Source organism: Amphiura filiformis, chromosome 7 (genome assembly GCF_039555335.1).
Source record: "Amphiura filiformis chromosome 7, Afil_fr2py, whole genome shotgun sequence".
In the NCBI taxonomy this organism is placed as follows: domain Eukaryota; kingdom Metazoa; phylum Echinodermata; class Ophiuroidea; order Amphilepidida; family Amphiuridae; genus Amphiura; species Amphiura filiformis.
The window spans coordinates 44,834,875-44,856,451 of record NC_092634.1 but is presented as its reverse complement, the minus strand read 5'-3'; the positions used below and the strand labels follow the sequence as shown (position 1 = coordinate 44,856,451).

The window sequence follows — 21,577 nt, the reverse complement described above, 5'->3', positions numbered from 1 at the left end:
AAAACATAATAGCTTATTTTAAGTGTGGTATTATCTGCGGAGGAAGTGATGGCAACACCCTGTTTTTTTAAAACAAGTGAATATCATTTTTTCCCCTTATTTTCGGATTGTGTTTAATTGAGCAACACTATTCAAATCCATTTCATCAAGGAGATCTAAAGCTTGCAGATGACAAATAAACCTCAGTCAGCCATCCTCATGCACCTTTAAGCAGGAAAGCACTGTCTATAAAAAATGGCAAAATAACTGACTGAAATACCCTAGTTAACAAATTATTTCATTGTGGATTGGGAAAAAATACTAGCTACAGCAACAATATGAATGCAAACAATACTGCTACCAATGCAACCGATTCATCTTTATTACCAGTTTACATCTCGTACTGGGAACAAATTCTTGTTGCAGTGATTCTTGGATTGATAGTATCACTGGACTTATTGGGAACACCATGATAATTGTTTTCGAAGAAACTCCAGACATCGACTAACGCATTTGTCACAAGTTTGAGCACAGCTGATCTGGTCGCTTCCTTTATATTCATCTGGTATACTGTTGGTATTCTTGGCAAAAATGAATGGCCAATACCAGGGGCCTACTGGATTTGCCAGTTTACTGGTTTTATGGTATTTGCCTGCGTAGGAACCAGCATGTGGACTCTGGGTGCCATTGGTATAAATAGACTCATCCACATAGTGAAACCCTTGTGGTACAAGAAGATCTTTACATCCTGGAAGCTTGTTATTCTTGTGGCGATACCATGGGTCATCCCGGCAGCTTGTCTTCTAATCCCTCTTGCAACTGGAGATGTTGTTTATGGGTATAACAAATTTCACTTAGTATGTTCCGTCTCTAAACACACAGATAAGTTCAGGCTTTTTTTAAACATAGTTGGTCTACTTCCTCCATTACCAGCTGTCATTGGAAGTTATACATGGATCTACTTGTACATCAAGAAGCACTTTCGGGAACAAAAGCAACATTTGACACAGATTTCTCCCACCTGTATGACTGATAATTCACAGAGTCATAAAAAGTCCACATCAGCTCTTGCAATCGCCAAAGAGGGCTATGATCCTGAAGAGGGCAATGATCCTGAAGAGGGATATGATCCCAACATCACCACAGCAAATCGCAGACGGAAACAAATATCCAAACAAGAGATCGCAATCACCAAAAACCTCTTCATTGTAGTCATTGGATTTTTTGTCTGTTTTATTCCATATTTCATGTTAATGTCATTTCGGAGTTATCCCAATGCCCATCATATCTTTTTTTATTCAGTGCTTGGTCCAGCTGCTAACAGTGCCATTAATTTCATGATCTATGCCAGTAAGCATCCTGATTTCAAAGTTGTGCTGGGACATATGATGAGGCGTTCGTATGTTGATATCCCACAACCATCACCAATCTTAAAATACCTACTCTCATGGAGGAACTAAAAAACTTTGCTCAACTGTACAATATTTTCTGGAAATAACAAATTTATATCAGAATTTGCTTAATTTAATTATAAGTATCCTAGGAAACTGAAAAACATGTCATTTCAGCTAATCTTGCATGTTTGGTTTGGAAAAGTTAAATTCTGAATTTTACTGTCTTTTTTAAACCAATGGGATCTGCTATAGCCATTTTGTATAATAAGGGGATGGCTCCAGCTACATGGCTCCACTGGACATGAACTAATGACATTTGGTCAGAATCATTGTAAAAAAACTGTTTCCATGTATGTTTTTAAGTTTTCTTTTCTTCTTCACAAAGATTTATTGCACAAGTTTCAATTATATCTCCCCACCCTTGTACATCTAGTATAATGTATATTTAATTGATAAAACATAATCTAATGATGTCATTTAGTACTGTACATTGTAAAGTTATATTATTACTAGTGTATTATTGTTATATTATTATTATTATTGATATCATTAGTTCTATAATTATCAATGTACATCTCTATGAAACATGTTTTTGATAGATAATGTGAACATTTTCCCTGAAACTGAAGGTTTTGTTATACATGTACATTAGGCGGATTCAAGACAAATTCATATTTTGATTTTCAGCGGGTCATCCTTTCATTTTGTAGTTTTAGTGAAAAAATATTGTATTTGTTCCATTAACCGTCTATGCTCCTATAAACGCCCACCCAGTGACTTTACAACAAGCAACTGATATTAATTTGTATACTGCCCATGCAAATCTGAATCATGGTCTGAAACATATGACACACTGATGATGATGGATGAATATTTTGGGTCTTTTTTACATCTTGTTGGCCTAAACAATGTAAAAAATAAGCGCCCACCCAAAATGATTTCGTTAAGTGCCCTAGGCATTAATGGAATGAATACCGTACACCTTGTAAAATATTATCACTTTTAAAGGGTGCTACCAAACTTGGAACTTTTAATGAGTATTGTTGTACCCCCCAAACTAGCATTCTCCCATCTTTAATCTTTTGAGGATGGAGCGCAAGAGGGAGACCACCTCTGGTAACACGCTTGTGTGAGGAGGTGACCAACTTGTGAGGATGTTGGTAATCGTCCTGGTCCACCTTCAAGTGGCGGGGGTTGTTAGCTTGATGGCTTATGTCCATTAAGTTACGGACGGACCAGGGTGGCCAGGAGAGGAGTGTCTCGCCCGCCTGGCTAAACACAGAGCGAAACTGATTCACAATGAAGCGCCACAACAGCACCAGGGTTAAAGCCCCTGATTACTATAACCTGCCTGTTCAACCAGCGGGCCTGCACAAGACAGAGCAGAATGATGGCTGGAGTGTGCTAAAGCTGATGGGCAAGCAAGAGGAATACAAACCCTAACAGAAATGAGCAGGCTAACAACCAACCGAGGCAGATGGCGAAGCAGAAGCCATCACATAGCCCACTGCTGGTGTGGACAGCATAAGTACGAAGTTGTACTATTATATGCAGATTTGCCAAAAAATTATCCACAGATGCGAAACTTGGAATGTCTCGCAAATTGACAAATACCTGTCCAGGGGCAGAACTTGGTTTAACTTCCTTGTGGATTGTGGCAATGTTCAGCATTTTATTCTCACTCATTTATTCAGTAAGTAGCCTAAAAAAATAACTAGAAATTAAATTGCTTGTGAAGTAAAAATCAGTTCCAGAATTAATGTAAAATAAGTTCCAGTTGCATCTATAATTTGCAGGCTGGTGCAAGTCAAAACGACTTCAGCCAAAAATGTCTGCATCAAGATATTTATACCATACAAACGGGAAGCAAACGAAGGGGATTATGGATCAGTATCATATTATTGAGAACATTACCAAGTATGTTCATGTTCAAAATTGACACATCGACTCCCCTGGAATCAAGTCAAATACATTTTCCAGCACTTGATGCATGTGGCCATATTTGGAGGAAGAACATAAGCTGAGCATCACATGCTATACCGTAAAAATTTAATAATAAGCATATGTGCCTATTAATGACTTGCTCGGACAAGAACAAATTTTTAGGGTAGTTTGCGAAATATTTTCATGTTTTTGCTTCTAATTTGCAAATATCTGTAACATAGATATTTGTCAATTAACAGATAAATAATGAAAAACTACCCTAAAAATTTGTTCTTGTCCGAGCAACTCGTTAACAAGCACATATGCTTATTATCAAATTTTTACGGTATACTGGAAAATTCCATCCCCAGGGTATTTTTGTTATTTTATATAAATTCATTGCAATAAAAAGATGCTATTCTCTCCAGTTTGGCAGTGAAATCTAATACACTTAAAAGAAACTGTATCTAAATTTAGTTTTGATTAGAAATAAGAACTACTTACCATGGTTTATTTGTTCAACATGTTTAATGAGTTTTGTATTTTCATTTTCTGTAGTTTGAATCCAATAAAAAGTTGCTATTATTGTATCCTGTTTGGAAGCAAAATCTGATGTACCTGGAGGGAACTAGGAAAATTTTGCGGTTCGCAGGTTGTGCGGTTCACTACGCTAAGCATTGATGCAATGCCCCCACCATGACATGCATTATTTTATCGGGGCAATTTCACTTGGAGTTGAAAAAATGAATTTTAAAAAAAGAACTAAATAAAAAAAAATGTATGCAACTGAGCTACCAATTATCCTATTTTTCGTCGTCAAAATGCCTAATGGAAAGACCGATAATTGCCATCCTCCACCAAATCATATCACTATGCACCTTACCAGTTCCGAGAAATTGTGCTCACAACCTCGGACGGAATGACGGACGGGCATTTTATAAGCCGGTTAGATGATTTTTAGAATGTTCTCCTCATGGTCATTTCCATCAAGTTTCAGTCAAATCGGAGCAATTTACGATTCGACCTCTACCCCCAGCTAGGTAATCAAATTTTGATCCAAAAAAAAGTAACTGAGGGGTCATAGGTATATATCTGTACCTATATGTCTAACCAGGATAATGCATTTAGCACCGGGGTTATATAGCTCCATTAGCATAGTATAGCAGGTGTATCCCCAGTTTTTCGGGATAAGACAGAAATGTATCCCTGTTTCACACGTTTTACAAACACACCTGCCCATCATCATGCCATGGAATGCAGCTAGAGGTTGGTTTGTAAGCAATACCAGTCTGGAACTTTTTACGCACTCGTGAGCTTTTGGCTTGTTATCAATAAGGCCAAAACAAAAAGAGAGAATGTCCGTCTCAGACACATTTGGAAAAAAAAGCTATGCTTTTTTTTCCCCAGAAAATGAGCTATGCGATAGATATTTTTTTTATTACAGTCATGGCACAATGTTTATGTACTTCTTGATATTCAAAAACAGAAACATCTAGTAATATACATACACAATGAATAGTTTTGTTTTTCTCTTTTATAATCATGGCGAAATGTGTACGAAAATTAATAACCAAATTGCAAAAAAAGATGACAAAATTGGATTGCAATACCATACTGAAAATACAAAAAAATGGAACATATGGGAAAAAAACAAATTTACGACCAACGCGTAGTACTAAGCGCTCATTTGCAGTTCACATAGCAATGCGTGCGGATGTCTGAGATGGACTTTCTATTTTTTTGGCCTAAGAAGTGATATGAAACCAACTTCTACCTTCACATTTCCTGATGCTGAAGACCCCACAGCCTATTAAACTTAACCATGCTCTCTTGAGCATAGCTAGTTGTACTTTGTATTTGTTCAGGTTGACAACTTTGGATAACTCCAGAAAGTCTCTTGTGAAGCTGTTAATTATCCTTACCATAATAATTTAATGGTTTCTATGTTTTGATTTGCTGGAAAAGAGGAAGCAAACTAGCTTATATCAAGTGTGGCATTTTCTGTAAAGAATTGATGGCAACACCCTGTTTTTTACTAGTGAATATCATTTCTACCTTCATCTAATCTAGTTTTTTTTCCTTATTCTCGGATTGTGTTTAATTGAGCAACACTATTCACATCCATTTCATAAGGGAGATCTAAAGCTTGCAGATGACAAATAAATCTCAGTCAGCCATCCTCAATTTCAGTCAGTCTCATACCAGCAAAATAAGTTTTATTGGATTAACATATTTTCACACTGTCTTGATACAGCTACAATATGAATGCAAACAATACTGCTACCAATGCAACCGACTCATCCTTACCAGTTTTCATCTCGTACTGGGAACGAATTCTTGTTGCAGTGATTCTTGGATTGATAAGTATCACTGGACTTATTGGGAACACCATGATAATTGCTGCAGTGGCATTTTCGAAGAAACTCCAGACATCGACCAATGCATTTGTTTCAAGTTTGAGTGTAGCTGATCTGGTGTCATCCTTTATGCTCATCTGGTATACTGTCGGTAGTCTCGGCAAAAATGAATGGCCAATACCAGGGACCTACTGGATTTGTCAGCTTACCGGTTTCATGATACACACTGCTATAGGTACCAGCATGTGGACTCTGGGCGCCATTGGTATAAATCGACTCATCCACATCGTGCAACCCTTGTGGTACAAGAAGATCTTTACATCCTGGAAGCTTGTTATTCTTGTGGCAATACCATGGGTCATCCCAGTAGCTTGTCTTCTAATCCCTCTTGCAACTGGAGATGTTGTTTATGGGTATAACAAACCTCACTTAGTATGTACTGTCTCTAAACAAACAGATCAGTTCATCCTTCTTGTAAACATCGCTGGTCTACTTCTTCCATTACCGGCAGTGGTTGGAAGTTACATATGGATCTACCTGTACATCAAAAAACACTTTCGGGAACAGAAGCAACATTTGACACAGATTTCTCCTGCCTGTAAGACCAATATTTCTTCCACCTCTACCACTGAGAGTCATAGCATGCAAAAGTCCACATCAGAACTTGCAATAGCTGAAGACGGCCATGATCCTGGAGATGGCCATGATACTGAGGAGAGTTATGATCCCAACATCCCCACAGCAAATCGCAGACGGAAACAAATATCCAAACAAGAGATCGCAATCACCAAAAACCTCTTCATTGTAGTCATTGGATTTTTCATCTGTTTTGTTCCATATTTCACGTTACTGATAATTAAGAGCTATACCAATACTGAACACATCCGATTTTATTCCAAGCTTAGTCTATTTGCTAACAGTGCCGTTAATTTCATAATATATGCCATGAAACATCCCGATTTCAAAGTTGTACTGGGACATATGATGAGGCGTTCGTATGCTGATATCCCACAACCATCACCAATCCTCAAATACCTACTCTCATGGAGGAACTAATTTTGTACAATATTTTCTTGAAAATAACAGACTTCTGAATGAATCATACAAGACATTGTTTAATTGTAAGTATACTAGTACAACTGGAAAATATTTCACATTTCAGGTGATCTTAAATAAAATAAAAATAAATAAATGTCGGTGATTTAACGTGCGCTACACCTAAGTACCAGCACACTTCAACAATTATTCCGCTGCCATTAGGGTATATCAGAATCATTTCCGCTCCCACAAGTCCGCAACTGATGCGCAGGTACTCTCAGCAACTTAGATTGTGATTACCCCCAGCAGCTCCCCAATTTACACCTGGGTAAAGTGAAGCAATTGGGAATTAAGCCGTCTTGCTTAAGGACGCAACACACTGGCCGTGGTGGGGCTCAAACCCGCAACCTTTAGATTATGAAGCTCGATTATGAAGCTCGCGCTCTAAACATTAGGCCACCGTGCTTCCTTGGGGTTAGGTAAAACTGTCAAATTCTGAATTTACAATAACTTTACATGTTTCCTTTAAGATTAACCTATAAAATGAATGAGTTATTCCATACATCCCTCCCTGTGAAAAACACGACCCTAATTTCCCACACAACAGGCGTATTATAATGTGACACAATCTGCTCCATGGGCACCAAAGGAGTCATTTTTGAAAATTGAGTTACTGTAATTATTACCTTATAAAAACATTAGGCTATCCTATACTGAAAACACCAAAGGTCTAGCATACTTGGTTCTAAAGCTCTGAAGTTTTGTGATGTGTATTTTCTTGTGCATTTTCTTGTTTTTTTACTCCACATTTTTGCCTTCATTTCAATTTCAAATTTGGCACTTTTGGCCCCCATGGACTAGATCGTGTCACATATTTATTATTAGTTCTATTATTATCATTAACATATTAGTTCTCTTATTGTCAATGTAAATGTATAATCTCTGTGGAAAATGTTTTTGATAAATATGTGAACATTTTTCCTGAAACTAAAGGGTTTTGTTTTGGTATATGTACATTATGACTTATTTTGAGAAAAAATTTGATTTTGATTTTTTAGCATGACCACCCTCTCATCATTTTGTGAAAAAACAACACATGCAAAATTGTAGCACTTTTGAATGAAGTTTAGAGGGTGCTACACCACTTGGAATTTTTACATCTGAAGTCTTCAATGGGAATTACTTGCTTATTTGGCAAACCACTGAAAAGTGATGCAGTGCAAAATACGAAGTATTTCACCTAAAAGTCCCATTGACATCACATACATATTATGCAAAAGTTTGAGGTGGGGTGGGGGTGTGTAGTAGAAATTTTCTTTTGGGGGTTGGTTTTAGAGGAGGTTGACATTTTTTTTTTTCAGAGTTGAGTTAGCAAACCAAATCATTTTGGAATAATTATTAGATTTGAACCTCTGGTCAGTAAGTGTTGACAGTTTATGTTAGATGATTATTTGTAATTTTCCTGCTGACTAATCTGGGTCTATACTGCGGTCATTTCAAAACATGAATATAAATGTATCATAGCAGCATAAATACATGTACTTAATGTTTCCTTGGAAGCCAATAATTTCAGAGATGTTCTTTACATAAATTTGTGTTCATATTTTATCTAGCTTGTGTAGTAATGTAATAATTCCTTAAATTTCTGTTGATCGCATGGTGGCTGACATTTTGTTGAAGGTCAAATATCATTCTTTTGGGATTGATTTCTCGCTATATAAAATACTGTTTATGAAATTTTGTACATAAATTATTGTTAGATTTGTCATAATTTTATTAATTAAGTATAACTATTTCTCATTCTGAGGGGACTTAAAAACCTTGTTGCTCACAGCTGTTTATTACAACCACTTTTATCCCGGGTGCCCTCAATTTAAGTCTTACTGATTATAGTTAACCCCATGAGACCTACCTGCCGATTGGCCAAAATGAATATTGTGTCCAATTTTGAACCAATCAAGGAGGGTATTAAGGTGGTTCGAAAGGCAAGGTTTAGGGAAATCATGAATTCCAACATTTTTGCAAATATCTCCAAAACCTTTCATGATACAATCTCAAGTGAGTTTGTGCTTATGTAGGGATATGTTGGCCATGTTATGAAGGTAACAAGAGCACCACTGGTGCTGTAGCTCATTTGTTATGGGTTATGGTCAGGAATACCATGCGTAGCTATGTATAGCCATGCATAGATATGTATAGCCATGCATAGCTATGTATAGCCATGCATAGTTATGTATAGCCATGCATAGCTATGTATAGTCGTGCATAGTATAGCCATGCATAGTTATGTATAGCCATGCATAGCTATGTATAGCCATGCATAGCTATGTATAGCCATGCATAGCTATGTATAGCCATGGATAGCTATGTATAGCCATGGATAGCTACGGTATGTATGGCCATGTATAGCCATATGTAACCATGTCATGTATAGCCATGTATAGCTATGTATACAGGGCTGACAACTTTGAAAAACACATTTCAGTATTCTCAAAATCACCATAGTGCTGTGATCAAGCACAAATCAGCATTTTGAAAATATACTTACGGTTCTCAAGATATTTATTTATTCAAGGCATTTATTTATTTGTACCTTTTGCTTGTCGAGTATCCTTTGATTTTATTTTGTTTAATACAGTTTTGTTTGTATATTTAATGTCTTGGATGCACAATCGGATAGATGAGTGCCACTGATGTAAAAGCAATTTCCAAATAAAAACTTGAAACTTAAAAACTACAACACTTTCATGGTAAATGGCATGCATAGCTATGTATAGCCATGCATAGTTATGTATAGTCATGCATAGCTATGTATAGCCATGCATAGCTATGTATAGCCATGCATAACTATGTATAGCCATGCATAGCTATGTATAGCCATGCATAGCTATGTATAGCTATGCATAGCTATGTATAGCCATGCATAGCTATGTATAGCCATGCATAGCTATGTATAGCCATGGATAGCTATGTATGGCCATGTATAGCCATGCATAGCTATGTATAGCCATATGTAACCATGTCATAGCCATGTATAGCCATGTATAACTATGTATACAGGGCTACCAACTTTGAAAAACACATTTCAGTATTCTCAAACCTCAAAATCACCATAGTGCTGTGATCAAGCACAAATCAGCATTTTGAAAATATACTTGCAGTTCTCAAGATATTTATTTATTCAAGGCATTTATTTATTTGTACCTTTTGCTTGTCGAGTATAGCCATGCATAGCTATGTATAGCCATGTATAGCTATTTTTAGCCATGCATAGCTATGTATAGCCATGCATAGCTATGTATAGCCATGGGTAGCTATGTATGGCCATGCATGTATAGCCATGCATAGCTATGTATAGCCATATGTAACCATGTCATAGCCATGTATAGCCATATATAGCTATGTATAGCCATGTATAACTATGTATACAGGGCTACCAACTTTGAAAAAACACATTTCAGTATTCTCAACCTCAAAATCACCATAGTGCTGTGATCAAGCACAAATCAGCATTTTCAAAATCTACTTGCAGTTCTCAAGCTATTTATTTATTCAAGGCATTTATTTATTTGTACCTTTTGCTTGTCGAGTATCCTTTGATTGTATTTTGTTTAATACAGTTTTGTTTGTATATTTAATGTCTTGGATGCACCATCGGATAGATGAGTGCCACTGATGTAAAAGCAATTTCCAAATAAAAACTTGAAACTTAAAAACTACAACACTTTCATGGTAAATGAAATAAATAAATAAATAAAATTTTGCACACACATCTAATTTTCCTGACTTCATATTTCAAACAAGTGCTCCCTTCAATCTTCAGAACAGGGAAAGGCCACTAGCCTAGTGTTTACCCCCAGCACTTCCCTGTTCATACTTTCTGTTTGTCTGTTTTGTAATGTCAGAGAGGGGTTGTCATGGTCCCATATACTGATATACTAGGCCAGTGCCAGTCAAAAGGACATTTCACCTTGATTAAATGTTTACATAACTAATTGGGTCAAGATGTGTGATATAAAGTGTCAATGAGTGAGATGTTTGTTCATAGACAGGGTTGCCAAACAACAATTTGGTAGCCCAATTAGTTCAGATTTGGGAGAATTTGAGACACTATTTGCTCATGGCTCATGCACAGAAGTAACGGCCTATAGACAGCACAAGCCCAATTGGTGCTAAAAGCAACACTGAAAAGCAGACATTGTAGCAAGCACTAAAACAGTAAAGTTCAACAATCTCTTTTACAAATTCGCAAGACGATCAAGGAGTTTGTACAGTGTTTGTAATATGAAAAGCACCACAAACAGTCTACATAGGAGACTATTCCATGAAATTAGGTAAAACTTTTTGTAAGAAAATGCTCCAAAAATGATACTTTCCGTCCGAATTTTTTAGCTAAATAAGTAACAATCATGAACCATCATGCAAAGATCGCGCCTCAAATTACCAGATCCATAGCTCAAAAGATGTAGAAAAAAAAAAAAAAAAACATACAGAAAAATAGACCATGCCTAGAGATCATTGTGCTAACACAATGAGCTAATAAAACCGTTGCCATGGTAACCAAGCAGTCGCTATTGGCTTCTGACCAATCACATTAAAAGTTGTTTTTTCCTGTTTTTTTTTAAATCACTTCATTTTTCCCAATAGAAGTATACTCTCATGTTGAGTCATGTTCCTGCACACCTCCACTGATTTTCCCGTAAAAAAAATCCCAGTGGAGGGGGGGTCAAAGTGAATTTTTCGTTTTTTGGCCACAGATTCCATATTACTTACAAACTTTTTACGGGAAAATCAGTGTAGGTGTGCAGGAACATGACTCAACATGTGAGTATACTTCTATTGGGAAAAATGAAGTGATTTGCGAAAAAACAGGAAAAAAACTTTTAATGTGATTGGTCAGAAGCCAATAGCGACTGCTTGGTTACCATGGCAACGGTTTTATTACCTTCATAACATGGCCAACATATTCCTACATAAGCACAAACTCACTTGAGATTGTATCATGAAAGGTTTTGGAGATATTTGCAAAAATGTTGGAATTCATGATTTCCCTAAACCTTGCCTTTCGAACCACCTTAATAAGATCATCTGCAAATGCAAGTTTGACCATAAATAGTTTACAGCCCAGTCATAATTGGCTATTGAAATGGGCATTTCAAGATATCAACCAATCAGAAATGCTGTTATATGACCAGTAGTGGCATGGCAGCAATTCATCAACAGGAGGAAGTTTCTGCTTACCATGCTTACTACATGTTTTTTTATCCTGTATAGCTTGATGGGACTCGATCGAAAATTACCTTTATAATAACCTCAGCTTACGTAAAATCAAAAAGCCTTTAATTGAGGGCGCCCTAGATAAAAGTAGTCGTAAGGTTTAAAACAAGTACAACCCCTTCCTTGCATCAGATTTCATTACCATACATACACCTGACAGAACTTCATATAATTTGTCCAAAAGGTTCAGTATCACATTTTTGGAATTTGGACTAAATTTGCATACTTTTCGCCATAAAACGCCAGGTGAGGTGCGGGTGGATATGCTTCTTTCCACCAGCAATCTTAGAAAAGCATTGTTCGAACACTTAAGGCCTAATTGGAAATGGTCCCCTTTTGCCCCTGTACAATGTTGTAATGCACTATGTGCTCATCTTCACTATAGCTTCTCCCAACATTGAATGAGGAAAAGGGGGGGTACCGTATTTCGTCAAATAGGCGCCCCCCTCAACTAAACGCCCCCCACCACTTTTTCAACCAAGATGTTTCAAACATTCCGATATTTCCATGCTATCTTGTGTAGTAAGCTTACCAAGTTCCCCACATGGTCAATAATAGCGTCAATAATTGGCGAAAATCTGCATCGGAACACCGGAAGTGAACCAAAAGTCAGTGTCAAAAGTTCATAGTTCGTCATTTTAGCGTGACTTTTAAGCTTACCTAATGATTTTAACGGGAATTGTCGTGCTACAAATGACCTCTAATAAACGCCCCCCCTTGGGAAAATGTAACGCCCCCGGGGGCGTTTATTCGACGAAATACGGTATGTGGAAGATGAACATTGAGGCAACACTAAATAATTCTTAGTTTCCAGTGACTTAAATAGTATCCACATTGAGAAGAAAAACATGGGAATTAAAGTAAGTGTTGACTGTTTGAACACATTTTTCTAAGATTGAGGTTTCGCTACCATACACCTATAAGATCTTGATAAGTGTAATCTATTTTACTTATTTTCTATGTATATAAGTATTAGTATCAAATAACCTGTACTATTTTAAGGGATCTAGAATGAGCGTTTATGGCGTTTCGACAGTATTTTTTGTGGAACATGAGAGCACCTCAGGCGTGTCGAATTGCATTCTGAATACGAAGCATGTCTTTCTGATATCAAATAATTTTCATTTTTTGAAATTCACGATATAATACAAATTTTATGACAAATTATTAAAATTTGATATTTTTTTTTGATATATAACAGTCCTCGAAATAAATTTTATAAATCTAATGATATATTCTTAAAGTGTATGCAGCTGGGAGGAAAAGCCGGCGATCAATTGAAAATTTTGACCTTTTATATTGAAGATATGGAGTTTTTTCCCCAAAAGACCTATTTTTTTTGGTGTTTTGGGAAAAAATCCATATCTCCAATCTGAAAAGGTCAAAATTTTCAATTGATCGTCGGCTTTTCATCCCACCTACATACACTTTAAGTATAAATCATCAGATTTATAAAGTTTACTTCAAGTACTGTTAAATATCAAAAATATCAATTTTTAATGATTTGCCATAAAATGTGTATTACATTGCGAATTTCAAAAAATCAAAATTATTTGATATCAGATGGACATTCTTCGTATTCAGAATGCAATTCGATATGTCTGATGTGCTCTAATGTCCCACAATAAATACTGTCCAAACGTTCATACCCCACCCCTTAAGATCACTATATTTTGTACATACAAAAGAACATACATGAAGTAATAAATGGTACCGAAGCGTGTGCCTAAAATGTTGCATGTAAATTTGTACCTTAAATTTTTGGGAATTCCCAGACCAAAATTTTATCCAATTCCCATTTTGACAATAAAAGATATAAAAAATTGCGAATTCCCAGTGCCTCTAAAGAAGACAGGCAAATTTTTGCCAAAATTTGTGGGAATTTCCAAGCCTAAAATAAAAAGGTGTCTTTTTCATGTCTTCTTTAGGGTTGTCAAAATAATGACCATTTGGGGGGGGGGGTAGAATTCCCAGAGCAAAAAATGGTGAAAAACTTTGGGAATCCCATGTCTTCTTTAGGGGGGGGGTGCCTTTAATTTCTGGAATAGCCCAATCTGGTGGTCTGAGACTGCAGTTGTGTCCAAATTAACCCTGTGACTGCGTTTGTTTTTGAACAGATATATTTAGAACAGCAAAGCATGATCCTGTGTGGTAAGATGGAGGATCTGATAAGAAGTCGCGCTATGGCAACAAACGCTATACGTTCTTCAGTCATCACTACTAGCATAACACAAAACAACATGCACAGCTGTAAAAGATGTGGATTCAGTCTAATTTTCCTCCACCCCAACTTTGAGCCCAATCAGAACAATTTTTAAACTTGATCCATTGTGGGTTAACAATAACCTGCAGATGACCTTTGATCTCAAAACATCTACATCACTCACCTGATGCCCCTCAACCCAGAGATTATAATCACCAAGAAAAGTTGAAATTGATGTCTGCAATTTCAAGGAGAGCAATTTCCCTTTACTAACTTAATCAACAATGACCTCATTTAACTCCTAAACAAACAAATAAATAAAACAAACCTGAAGGTTATTTTCACCATGTTTGCTTGGAATCAGTATGTAAGAAGCAGAGATATGGCCATTAACACTTTCTGGGGTCACACGCCCATATACACGAACACATTCTAACCGTTTAGGAGTACACAATTGACTTGTGGTATGGGTGTTCCCGGCCAGTGTTCATATCACAAAATGGGGGGGGTAGCTCAAAGACGCTGCTTTTGCAGCAATCTCAAACTGTGGATTGTCATGGCTATGATATGGCTCCACAGTTGGTATGTGCATAATATGCACACCACACAGTTTGAATGCGGATGCAATTGAATACCTAAGTGGAAGAAGGGCCCAACTCCATCAAAACTGTTTTTGAGATATTAAGAAAAAAACTTAATATTTGGAAAAGTTTTATAGGCAGAATGTTTTCATCTTCAGGGGACCTTTAATACATGAACATACAATACTACATACATTCGAAATTATATATGTTTCCATGGCAACGGTACAGGTCTTAATACGAGCTGGAGTTGGGCCCTTCTTCCACTAATATACTGCAAGTGCCAGTTCCGTAAGCAGATGTGTTACAAATAGCTACAGAAATATGGTAATTATCCATTAATTGCACAAGTAGAAGCATGTAATATGTTAGCAAGAAAGTTTATAGTAGTGAAAAGCAGATTTCGTGGATGAACAAAATTCCTCTTTAACCCAATATTTGTGGAAGAAGGGCAAGACCTTCTTCCATGGAGTTGGGCCTTTCTTCCATGAAAACCATGATTAAGCATACTTGTAAGACTATGGTGGATTTTGGCTCATCTTTCACACACAAGGAAGCAAAATCTGTTGGCAATAAAATGCTGGGTCTAACTCATTTTTGTAAAACAAATGGAGTTGGGCCCTTCTTCCACTCAGGTATTCAATTAAACACACACACAACGTGTTGCAAATCAAATCAATGTGCAAACTGTTGACTTACTTGTTAGATTGTTCTCCTGTTCTATAAAGGAAAGCATTGAGTGTACTGCGTACATCTTCACTAATTATCTCCTGCAAGGCAATCATGAGAAAAAGGAAGGTAATTAGGTGATAATCCTAATTTGCATAATATCAACTTTCTTTTGCAGTCGACATTATCATGATTCCGGTAAGAATGTTCAAGTTAACTATTTCAATTACATGGCTACACAGGGAAGATATCTCACCCTTCCCAGAATCCTTTGCAACATGATTCATCACCTCGGTTCATCAAATGATACTCCTATTACTTTGTACAGGTTCCATTTGTTTTCTAGTTGATAATATGTGACACGATTTGGTCCATGGCGGCCAAAGGCGGCAAATTTGAAACTGAGATAAAGGTCAAAATATGGAGCAAAAAACAATAAAATACATAAGAAAATAGACATCCAAAAACTTCATAACTTTAGAACCAAGTATGCTAGACCTTTGGTGTTTTCAGTAAATGATAGCCTATTGTATGACTCAATTTTTAAAAATGCCTCCTTTGGCCCCCATGGATCAGATCATGTCACAAATACTCATTAAATATGGGTTGATAGTCATGAAATAAACCAAATTTGCAAGATTTAGATGTGTTTTGTTCACTGAGGTACTTTTTGTCACTATTGACCCATGTTGCACTAGACAACAAATCAGTACAGAAAATTGAAATGGCAGAAATGCATTGTGGGAAGTACAAGGTATCTTCTCTGTTGGCTATGTAATCTAATACAAGGAAAAAAATGTTTAGCATCCTGCATGTTTTGAAAAAAGGACAGACCTTTTTTGACGATGGCCACAAGCTTTCAACAAGATGGTCACCACATGAACAGACAACCAACATTTCTGAGCTTTCCCATTTAAACATGTTTAAAATTATACAGCTGTTTATAGCCATAATTATCCTCTTGGCAAGTTAGTTTACCTCAGATAACCTTGAAATGACCTTCAAAATGTGTAAAATATATGGATACTTCTTTTACTCAAGAAGAAAACAAAATAATTTGAAAAAAAAAAAAAAAAGCAGGTGGTCTCCAAAATGGAAGTAGGCAGGGATGCTGAACATGAAACTTGTCCAACACACACTTATATTTTTAATATAAACAAACATGAACCTTGGATTGATTTAGATTGACTGCTATTGGCAAGAAACCCATACTCACTGTGCTTCGTCTTCTAAGGAAGGCATCAGCTTCATCTACAAATAGTAAAACCCTGCAAATGAATAACAAATATTGTTATTTACCTCAGCAACCAATAACATATACAACAATGTAATGGTCAGTTCATCTCTAGGGCAAAGGATGACATACAACTTATACAACATGTACCTTACTGCCTATCACATTTCATTTTTTTAAAGTGAATTTTTCAAAAGTGACATTGGAACTTATTAAAAAGGTAAAGGTACAGGAGGCAAACAAGAAACAGGTGAACAGAGTGCCTATCTCTCGTTCACTGGCGCTTGGGCCAGACTCCTCCATGAAATGTTGGTGTAGGGGATCGCTACACCTACTCCACAGCGAGTCTGTTACCTTCCCTGTATTAAAGAATGCCGGTACCCATTTATACACCTGGGTGGAGTGGAGTATTTGAGGTAAAGCACCTTACTCAAGGACACAACATGCTTGGCCTTGGCAGGACTCGAACCCATAATCTCACGATCATGTGGCCTGTGCTCTACCACTAGACTATACATGCCCTCTATCTAACTTAAAACATTAATCTTTGGAACTCAATGGTTATGGAATGCAATATGATTTGACAAGATGACTCCTTTTCCAGGCTGATACCATGAGCAAAAACATTATTTATTTGCTGATTTTCAATCTGGAAACATACAATTGTATTGTATTGTATTGTATTGTATTTTATTTCACTCACAAAATCGTGGCCAAAGGCCAAATTACATGTGGTTTACATTAAGATACATTTATAATCAACATGGAATATTGCACATACATCATAAAACATCAAAACTACATAGATAATCAAATGGGGCATTATATATTAAGAATTAAAACAGATTTTTGAGCGTAACTCAGATTAAAATGAAAATATTGCACATTGATTTCATCCTCGAGCAGTGAAGCAACATAAATATAATACTGAGATGCTGACAAAGTCAATAAAAGCTCAATCACCCCCCCCCTCTGCAACACATGCGGGGTACATAAGGCTGAGCCCACACGGGAGTATACTGCAAACGGCACCCGCCACACGACACACGCCCACCCTATCAGGCCGAGCTCATATAGGAGTATAATAGTCTCCGATACTATGTGAACTCAGCCAGACCGAACGGGCACACATCGCACATCGTACACCGCACACAGCACAATCCCATGTGAACTCAGCCAAAACAGCAGACCCCAAAGACTATCCAGCATACAACATGATAAATAACCAAAATACAAACAGAAAACACAATGTGAAGTTTACAATGGATGTGTAGAATAAAAGCAAATCATTAGACCCAAAGAATGGGATCATAACAAAGCTTCTTTAGTAATTTTGTTTTTGGATGAAAATTTTGCTCCTCTGGATGAAGAAATTTGAGCAAATTATGAGATAACTTAGGCAAATCTTTCTGGAAATAAAAACTTGTTATGACCAGCGGAAAATTCAAATTACAAAAAATGCCTGAACAATGGGCTATTCCAGTTGAAATCCACACACCCCTTATGGAAGATTTGACCTTAATCTCCCACACAAGGGGTGCAGATTTCAAATGGAGTTACCCATTCAGATAGCCTTATCTGAAATTCACACTCCCTGTGTGGAAGAATCAGGTCATGTCTTCCATATGGGGTGTATGGATTACAATTGGAATAGCCCAAATCTTACCCTCTTCTACTGGCAGAAGACCAATCAAATAATTTATGCATAGCGCTGACCCCCTCCTTGCCCATGGGAGCTACATCACCTCCAGTCATAATGGCAAAGTCCATCCCTGAGTGTAGTGCTAATTTCTGTGGAAAGAAAGAAAGAAAGAAAGGAAGAACAGGTTACAATAGCTTTACTCTTAGAAAGGGAGAGGGTCCAAAGTAACGTAACATTACATTAAAATAAATTCTAAAAACATCGTTCAAAGTTGATCTTTTGGATTGGAATTTTCAATATTTCACACTTATGTTTCAGGGAGGGAGGGGGTCAGCCACTTAATAAAGGCACTTTCATTTATAGGATGTCATCAAACTTTTGGTTGGTTCATTCTTTCATATATTTAGTATGATTCAAACATCATTTATAAAATTTGAAATTAAATTGAATATCACCATTACTCCAAGTATCATTTATATATACGAGTGGATATTCATACGTAGTGGTAGATAAAATTAACTTGAAGCCATACAAATAAGGACTCAAAAACCAAGACTAAATCGTGACCAAGGACTAGAAATAGATCCTATTTGGGATAACTTGCTGATGCCCAGGGGGCGGCGCTACATCGAACATCCTATGACGTCATTCTGTCAATCATATGACGTCATCAGTGAGAGATATCCCAATTATAGACAAGATATCAACACAGCATCAGCATCTGCTGAAGACGCTAGTTGGACTAGTGAAAACGTTCCAGGTGAGCGAAAAATAGTGTAGTGTTGAAGTTAAAACTTTCATTCATCATTTATATACATTGCTCAAAACAAACACCAAAGGATCAGAAACTGACAATCTTGATTCGCATTCCATCTTTGCCTGCTCTCACAGTGCTGACCAAGGTGTTTTTCAGTGTAATGGGGCATCATCAGTACTGGGTAGTTTATGTGTGCAGTAGAGTTGGGCGACTAAGTCGCCAATAGTCGTTAGTCGCGACTATTACTGGTAGTCGCGACTACGACTATTGAAAACCAAAAGTCGTCAAATGGAACTATATTTAAATGTTACAAAATCATGTTAAAAGCGCCAGATATCTGCACTAAAACCAACCAAATACTTACATATAAACTGTGAAAATGTGATAAAAACATTAGTCATTGTCTTACCAATAGTAACACTATACAAACAATAATCATAAAGTCTATAAATCATCATTAGATTGGTCTTGTTGACTTTTTATTGTAAATTTGCACCAAACTTTCACCTGATTTTTGGTCCAATTCTAACCACAGATAGTCGCGACTATAGTCGTAGTCGTGACTATTTGCTGCCGACTAGTCGACTAGGAAAAAAGTGATAGTCGCCCAACTCTAGTGTGCAGTTGTCTGAACAATACTGAATGAAATGACACCACTGATTTACAAAATATACTGTTTTTGAAAATGTCAGTAAATAAGTCAGATCTTATTTTGATAGTGTAAAAAATGTAAAGGTAAGGAGTTGAACCTGCAATTTTTTTACAAGGCGAAGTGCCCATCATAGCAATTAGGCCAGACTCCACAATGAAATGTATGTTGCTGGAGGGATCACCACACCTCCTCCACAGTGTGTCTGTTACCTTCCCAGCATTTAAGAATGCCAGTACATTTATATTATACACCTGGGTGGAGAGGAGTAATTGAGATAAAGTGCCTTACTCAAGGGCACAACATGATGGCATTACAGGGGTTCGAAACCTGCAACCTTCCGATTATGAGGCAGAGCCTGTTCTGGTCAGCCACCGTGCTCCCCTATTAGTGTACAGCTGGCTTACCTTTGCAAATAGTGTTTTCCCGGTGCCTGGTGGCCCATGCATCAGTATATTCCTATACATGCCCTTATTGGCTTTGGTATTTCTAGTTGCTACTGCAATTTCTCGTAATCTTTCTTCTAGACTAGGCTGAACAGAATAAAGAATAATACAAAGAAACAGATTAATGGTTTGGGTCCATAACACAAACTTAATTTTTAACAGAAGTTTATTTTCAGAACTGATTATTTATTGTTACTTTTGTTACCACAATTCCATACTGTAATTGGACACCATATTTCATAACAACTGCAATATGATGGTTTGCAGATTATCCATTCATATTTTTTTCAATCACAGGTGATTTTACCTGTATGTTTCCTTATCATACAAGTTGATGGCTAATCGCACAATCTAATTTAAGCTTATTATAAACCTGTTTGGAACACAGTTTGTTTATGGTCAATATGAGTTTGTTTTTTAATAAAACCATGTGATTCATGCTTGAAAATCATTTTTCTAACAAATAAGGCATAATGTCGTTTAACCTCCCATTGAATGTTGGAGTCCCCAGTCAAGCTGGGGAAAGCTGCACACTGGTATTTAGGTATGGGCCCTTACTTGGACTGTAGCTATCAAATTTAGACAGAGAATTTATTCTATCTAGCATCAGAATTAGTCATTGGTGACCAGGAGTGTCATGCTTGACCACAGATTCACATAAAAAGGGTCTTTTTCATGATCAGGCACAGTACATATGTGCCCATCCACCACAAACTGGTCGTAAAGTCGGCATTTTCCATTTTGAGATACAGTCAAAAACAGTAATGGATTTCTATGTAAAATATATTAGGAAGTTGACCTTTGATGAAATATAACTTCACTTCCAGATGTCCGATGAAGCTGGTTGATGTGTCATTTTGAAGCTGAAAGGGCATTCTTTCAAAATCGGCAATAAACAGAAAATGACCTAGAGCCGACTTTACTACCACTTCGTGGTGGATGGTCACATATGTATAGTGAATAGGGGTATCTAAACCAAGGAAATACCAAAAAAAGTACATGGCACAAAATAAATCAGTGTTTAAGGTCCTTTCCTTTATGTGTGCGATTCGACCCTGTGACCTGTGAAATACACACCGTCGTCACTACCAAAGTTGAGGTTTAAAATACATTGAACCCCATGAGAACTACCTGCCGATTGGGCAAAAATAAGTTTCATTATCAATTGGACCAATGAACAACATTGTGAAATAATTTCACCATGCTAAAAAATTATTTGCCAAGCTCCATTCTGATTGGTGATTAAAACAAAGATATCATGTAATTGACCAATCAGAGGCAATGTTCAGGGGTGTGATTGGTGCTTTAAGAAAAAAAACCCAAGGCAATGAAATTGCGAAGCGGAGCTCTCGCCTGTTGCGGCCGGGGGTCCAGGGGCCAAATGGCCCCGGTGGGGGTCGAGGGGGCGAAGCCCCCCGAAGCCAGAGG

At 37.0% G+C, this 21,577-nt stretch overlaps 1 protein-coding gene across 1 annotated transcript in view; it reads right to left on the bottom strand.

The window, feature by feature from the left end:
• LOC140157216 (ATPase family AAA domain-containing protein 3-A-like) overlaps positions 1-21,577 on the bottom strand; it is a 60,384-nt gene that overhangs the window by 6,417 nt on the left and 32,390 nt on the right. The window contains exons 8-11 of the mRNA XM_072180333.1: positions 20,111-20,236; positions 18,322-18,446; positions 16,638-16,689; positions 15,452-15,522 (exon numbers count right to left, since the gene is read on the bottom strand). Coding sequence (XP_072036434.1) covers positions 15,452-15,522; positions 16,638-16,689; positions 18,322-18,446; positions 20,111-20,236 — 374 coding nt within the window. The remainder of the gene's footprint in view (positions 1-15,451; positions 15,523-16,637; positions 16,690-18,321; positions 18,447-20,110; positions 20,237-21,577) is intronic.